The sequence below is a fragment of the Pteropus alecto genome, unplaced genomic scaffold (genome assembly GCF_000325575.1).
Source record: "Pteropus alecto unplaced genomic scaffold, ASM32557v1 scaffold21, whole genome shotgun sequence".
Lineage (NCBI taxonomy): Eukaryota > Metazoa > Chordata > Mammalia > Chiroptera > Pteropodidae > Pteropus > Pteropus alecto.
Genome location: NW_006436282.1, coordinates 28,565,219 through 28,571,005, shown reverse-complemented (window position 1 = coordinate 28,571,005; position 5,787 = coordinate 28,565,219). Strand labels below are relative to the sequence as shown.

Here is a 5,787-nt window from a genome sequence, read left to right as displayed (position 1 = left end):
GATCATGTCACTTTTTAAATATTAAGTAGAGCATATATGTCACAGTTCATACATTATCGTTTACTTTTATTTCTAGTTTTAAATCCCAGTTTTACATTTTAAGCTATGTTTAAGCTCTAGAAAGAGGAAAAGTTAATTCAAAGGGCAAGCATTTTGGCAGCAGCATGAAATGAGGAGATGAGGCTATATCGGTGAAGAAATCAAGGGAAGATTTTAGTTCTCACACTTGCTTTCAAGAAGAGTTTACAAAAGACGACACTCTTTTTGGACATACTATCAAAAAGGAACTGCAGAGCAGTTATTAGCCTCATGCTAAGAAGTAATTTTCTCTCAATCATCTAGACAGCCTGGTTCAGTGTCTAATATGTTGTTACTTTCTACATATTAGATGTCATTCTTGAACAAAAATACTCAAATGAAGAAAACAGTCCCCATCCATATAACTGGTAGCGTTCTTTTCAGAAGCAGTAGAAATAGCCACTTAGCCATTTTAACTTACATAGAAACTGAAAGAATTTGAAAAAAGAAACTCAAGATGAAGACAAAGGTTATTGTCTGTCAAAGGCAGGACACAGAAGGCAGATTGAATCTTCTGTTTTTCTCCCTCCTATCTTCTTATATATCTTCTCAGCAGTAGGCCCACTATGTGTGCCTTACTAGGTGTTGGCACGAATATTTTCTAAGCATAATTTCTGTTTTATAGAGGAGAAATAGGAAGAATAAATCTCCCTAATTGTAGGAATATTCTACAGTGGATGTTCAAACATCCGTGATATCTCGAGCCTTCAATAAGTTCTACAGTGCATGCTGGCACTACTCGGCGTTAATGCTCATCTTTTTTGCGTGGCCTCGTTGACAAACAGTAAGACAGGGGTGGTGGCGAGATCTAGGAAGCGTGTAATCGGTACCCGGTGTCTAGTTATTTATGACACCGAGTTAGTTTGGATGTTCGCGGCCATCCTTATCCGCATCTTCGAACCAAGTCCATCAGTTCCAAGGCTGAGGGATGCAAAAGCCGTCTCTGTTTCTGTCGGCCTGGTGACCTCATGTTACAGGTGGGCTTTGGGGCCTGGAGAGGTTAAATGAGTTGCTGTTTGGTGCTCTAGCTACGGCTGGAGCAAAGCTCTTTGTATGCTGTGGCTTTTCCCCCACACCCCCAAACTCGGTCTGGATGACGTGGCTGGTCATTTTGGGGTCATGTTACCATAACCCAGAGCATCCCTCGTACCTGTCTGTAATTAGATCCTGGTTACTGTCTGCCGGACCAGAGTAGCCGGGCAGCTTTCTCTCCAAGTTTGCCTTTCAGAGCATTTTAAATTTACCATTGTCGATGGTATTTGCATCTATACTTTGTGTTTCTTTTTTAATTTCACAGACAATTTGAAATGGTTATTCCCACTGAAGACTCTGTTATCACAGAAATGACATCCACACTGAGAGACTGGGGAACCATGTGGAAACAACTCTACGTGGTAAGTAATGTTTTAATGGCATAATCTTTGGACAGAGAATTGTCTTAAGAAGTTTCTGAACGAGAGTGAGCATTGACTAATACTTGAGCGTCCGCTATAAGTCACTATAAGTCACTGCTCCAGGGACCAAGGCCATAGTGCCTAATAAGACAGCCTTATAATTCCTGTGTCCACTGAGCACAGGTTTTATAAATTCTTTCTCATTGCTTTTGGACTATAAAAGATAATTTTTCTGGCATCTAATCAACCATGGAACTAGTATTAAGCTTTCTGAAGATTTTAATTTTAAGGGAGAAATAAACTTATTTTCAGTATAATTTTTGTATTGGTGGTATTTTATTCTAATTCTCTATAAGCGATTTGAGTATACTGAAAATGATATAATACCCGGAATCAATGAGAATAATATTCTAAATATATAAGAAAGATGTTTTTTAACTAAAAAAAAAGAGGAGGGTCAGTGTTTGGGGGACATGTGTGTGTGTGTATATTAATTTATGTATTATGACTGATTGCATTTATTGAGAGCCTCCTGTGCTGCAGGCCCTGTGGGAAGTTCTGTATTTGCAGTATCTCATTTAATTCTGAGAACCACTCAAACAATAATGCCTGTGATTATCTCCGGCTCACAAACGAGGAACATGAGGCCAAGAGTGACGTACTTGCACTGGGCCATGCCGTTGGAAAGTGACTGAGCTGGGGTCCCCATGGGAGTCGGTGCCCTCGCTCTGAACCACTATCGGTGGGGAAGTTTGGGGTGGCACGGTTTTGGGGAAGATGGAAGCTGTTTCTTCTTTTATTTTTAAAGGAATGTATAGAACAGCCCAGTCGTTTGAAGGGCTGCGTTCAAAATACAAAGGTGTACTTATCCTGACAAAACCATTTGGAAAGCCCGTCAAAGACTTCATCCAAATTAGTGACGGACGCGAGCACAGAGTGACAGTTTTCATTGTTTGTTACTTTTTAATGCGATGGGATATTTCACCGAGGCAAAAGAACCTTAAAAAGGCACTAACAGAAACGCTTTTGAATTTGGATTCATCTCAGCGGGCCCTGCTGGAGCCTGGTGGCCTTAGGACTCACTAATAAAACCCCCGGGACGGTCTCAGATGAAGGGCCCCGTCTGTGCCCCACGGGAGCGAGGTGATGCAGCATCCAGATAAAACCGCCTCGGGGCTGAGCGGGGAGGCTGCAGCGTAAATGCAGATCTCCTTTTGAGATTTTTAAAAAACAATTATGTCGAAAAGCCTATAAAAGCCAAGTATCATTTCATATAAAATAAGATTGTGCATGAGACTAACGTGCAAAACGAAACTATTTTTTTTCAAATCACTGCCTCCTAAATCCCCAACATAGGAGTTGTAAAAATAACGACAGCCTGTAAGTGTCATCCCGTAGCTGAGCGAGGGCTCCAGCACTGTCCTTTTAAGTAGCTGCTCGTGGGGACCGGAGGTGAATTTCCTCTTGACTTGACTTCTTTCGCTATTTTTACCTGCTTTTGAGGTTTTGAGCATCTATTTTGGGGACATACGAGATTGGCTTGAAAATGCGTGTTGTGAGCTCTAGGAGTAACCTCACCGCCCAGAATCCTGCATAATGGAGACGGAACGATTTATAAGCTCCCTGGAGACGGGAATGGCAGTCACTTATATTAGGAACAAGTACCCTGGAGAGAGCAGGATTTCGACCTTGAGAATGAGCTGACTCGGCTCTGTTGGACCTTTCCGGTTCTCTTTTCCTGATGTGTTTTGTGGCAAATGTTTTGGTTCAAGTTCATCGCGCTTGAGTGTTTTAAGGCTCCCCGCTTCCCCCCGGACGGTGCTCGATGAGGGAAATGACGTCTCGTAGCTCGTAAGCAGTGCGTGAGACGCGCTCGATGGAAATAGAACATCTAGTGTAGAAGCACATGGTAAATGCTTGAGAAATGCTAGCTGCGCTTGTTAATGACTTCGGGAAGGGTCTGAGTAACGTTCTTTAAAATACCATTTAATAAAGAGTCAGCAATAGAACCACGAAAAGTTTAGGAGGAATTCGGCAGCCGTCTTCTCCTGCGCACTGTGGGGCGGGCCTTTGGCGGGGAGTTTCACCTCTCTCTCTCCCTTGGGGCCCCCTCGTTCTCATTCTCAAGTCTTATCAGAGCTAATCTGTCCCAGGTCCCAGGCTCAGTGGCGAAGCCTGAATCTAAATCTGATCTGCTGCTCTGAGAGGTGTGCCGTTTTCATTTTGAGGCAAATAAACACTTAACCTGCTCTCCAAAACACTAAAACAGATTTTTTTTGTTGTTGTATTTCTGATATATTGTGGGAATGTTTAGATAGTGTTTTCTCGTGATCTTTTTCCTTTAAAATTAAATGAAAGCAATTATCATATTCTGAATAGTCTTCATAACTGTCCAGTTTTTAAAATCCGTTTTTAAAGCATCGTCATCCGGCGACGAGCCGTCAGAGCAGATGTGCATGGTTTTCATGCGCGAGGTGCAGGTTGCTGGCCTGGGCTGCTGCCTGTCCGTGTGCCTGCTACCCCTGCCTTAGGACAACCGATCCACTGGTTTTCATTCTTATAAAGGACCCAGCTTCCTTCTCATCTCAGGTTCTCTTAGACTTAAGTACTAGAGGTGACATCATGAGGAGACGAAGCCCGTCCTGCTGGACAGCGGCTTGTCACCTCCCGTGGGAGCAGTGCAGACGACTCCCATGCCGTGCCCATCAGTTCTGGAGGGAGCTGGCGGTCCCCGCCGCTGCGTGACTTACATTCTCCTTACGTAGTTTCTTTGAGTCGAGTGTACCTTTCTTTACTGACCACTGACTTCCTCGAGTTCTTCTCGCTCTTTCCTGCTCCCTCTTTTATGCGAACTAAATAGAACCCACCTCTCAGGATCTGCAAAACTAACTCCTTCATATGAAGGTTCGTTCGTTCGTTCATTCATCCATCCGTCATCCATCCATCCATCCATCCATCCATTCATTCATTCGTCAATTCATCCATTCATCCATTCATTCATTCTCCAGTGCTGGTGCTGTGACCAAGGCAGACACAGCTGTCGTGGCTGTGAGCTTCCAGCCCAGCAGGGAGTGCAGACTCTGAGCAGCGAGTTGCAAGCGTGTGCGTCACAGTGCCTGCGTGACGACGTGTCGTGGAGGCTGTGACGTGAGTCGAGAGTGGGAAGGAGCAGCAGAGCCGGCCCCAGGGGCTTAGGAGTTGAGAGAGAGGTTAATTCTGCCTCCTCGGGTCAGAGGCCATCACGGAGAATGCTCCTCGTTCAGCTGGCACCCCTAACCAGCCCGCACAGAACACGAACACGCTTCGAGTCACCAAGCATCGATGAAGCAGAAGGCCCGTCATTGCTTTTTAAGATGAAAACCATTAGGCTGGAACGCCCTGCCGTCACACAGAGGACGCGGGGTGCACGGCGCCCTCAGCGCCTCACACCACCACGCATCCAGCGTGCAAATAGATTTGTAGGATGTAAAAGCATAGCTTTTGGCTAAGAAAGATGAGGGCGAACACTTCTGAAGGGTTCGCCCAAGCGTCTCTGGGTGAGAGGCATCAGCCTACGTTTTGGCAAAGACAGCGTTTGTCGGGCTTAGCTGGCCCAAGCCCGTAACGGTGACGGTGTCAGAAACAGCCGATACTTTGGTGATATTTCTTTCGGGCCAACCATTGTTCTCAGAGTTTTATATATTAGCTTATTAATCCTCACAACGAACCTACGAGGTAGGTACCCCGACACCCGTCTGCAGATGGGAAAATAAGCACAGAGAGGCTGCCGGAATGCAGTTTTCAGCCGGCAGGTGGCTGGGGCGTGACCCAGGGAGTTCGGCTCCCAGGCCTCCCGTCTCGCCGTGTCCCGCTCTCTTCACGAACGTCGTGCAAACCCGTGAAACACCCTTTCCAGAAGATAGCACTGGTCCTGCTTCACAGGTGACAAAACCCACGCTCAGAGCCTCTAAAACGAGTAAGTGGCAAAAGCAGGACCTGAAGCCAGGAGCGTAACCCACCCCTTCCCGCCGAGCCCCCGTGCGTGATGGGTTTCATAGGGCGGCACCTTGAATCCGCGTGAGTGTTCAACGAGTGAGACGGAAAACGCTGTTCTTAAAGGTTTCAGTGCTGAGCAGTGTTACTAGTGAGACCCCGTCAGGGCAGGAGCGTGACAGCCCATCGTGTGGCTTCTGGTGGGGAAGACAATAAAGCACTAAGACCGACCCGCAGGACGTAATCGGAGCAGAGTGTTTTCCGTTAAGTCGGCTTTGGTCGCGGGCGGCCTTGGTTCCAGAGGGAGATAGCATGTCAGCGGGCGGGGTCTGGCCCGGGTGGG

General features: G+C 46.3%; 1 protein-coding gene across 1 annotated transcript in view; it reads left to right on the top strand.

The window, feature by feature from the left end:
- The window catches only part of DOCK4 (dedicator of cytokinesis 4), a 194,114-nt gene that overhangs the window by 4,551 nt on the left and 183,776 nt on the right, over nucleotides 1–5,787 (top strand). Inside the window, exon 3 of the mRNA XM_025046816.1 lies at nucleotides 1,376–1,472. Coding sequence (XP_024902584.1) covers nucleotides 1,376–1,472 — 97 coding nt within the window. The remainder of the gene's footprint in view (nucleotides 1–1,375; nucleotides 1,473–5,787) is intronic.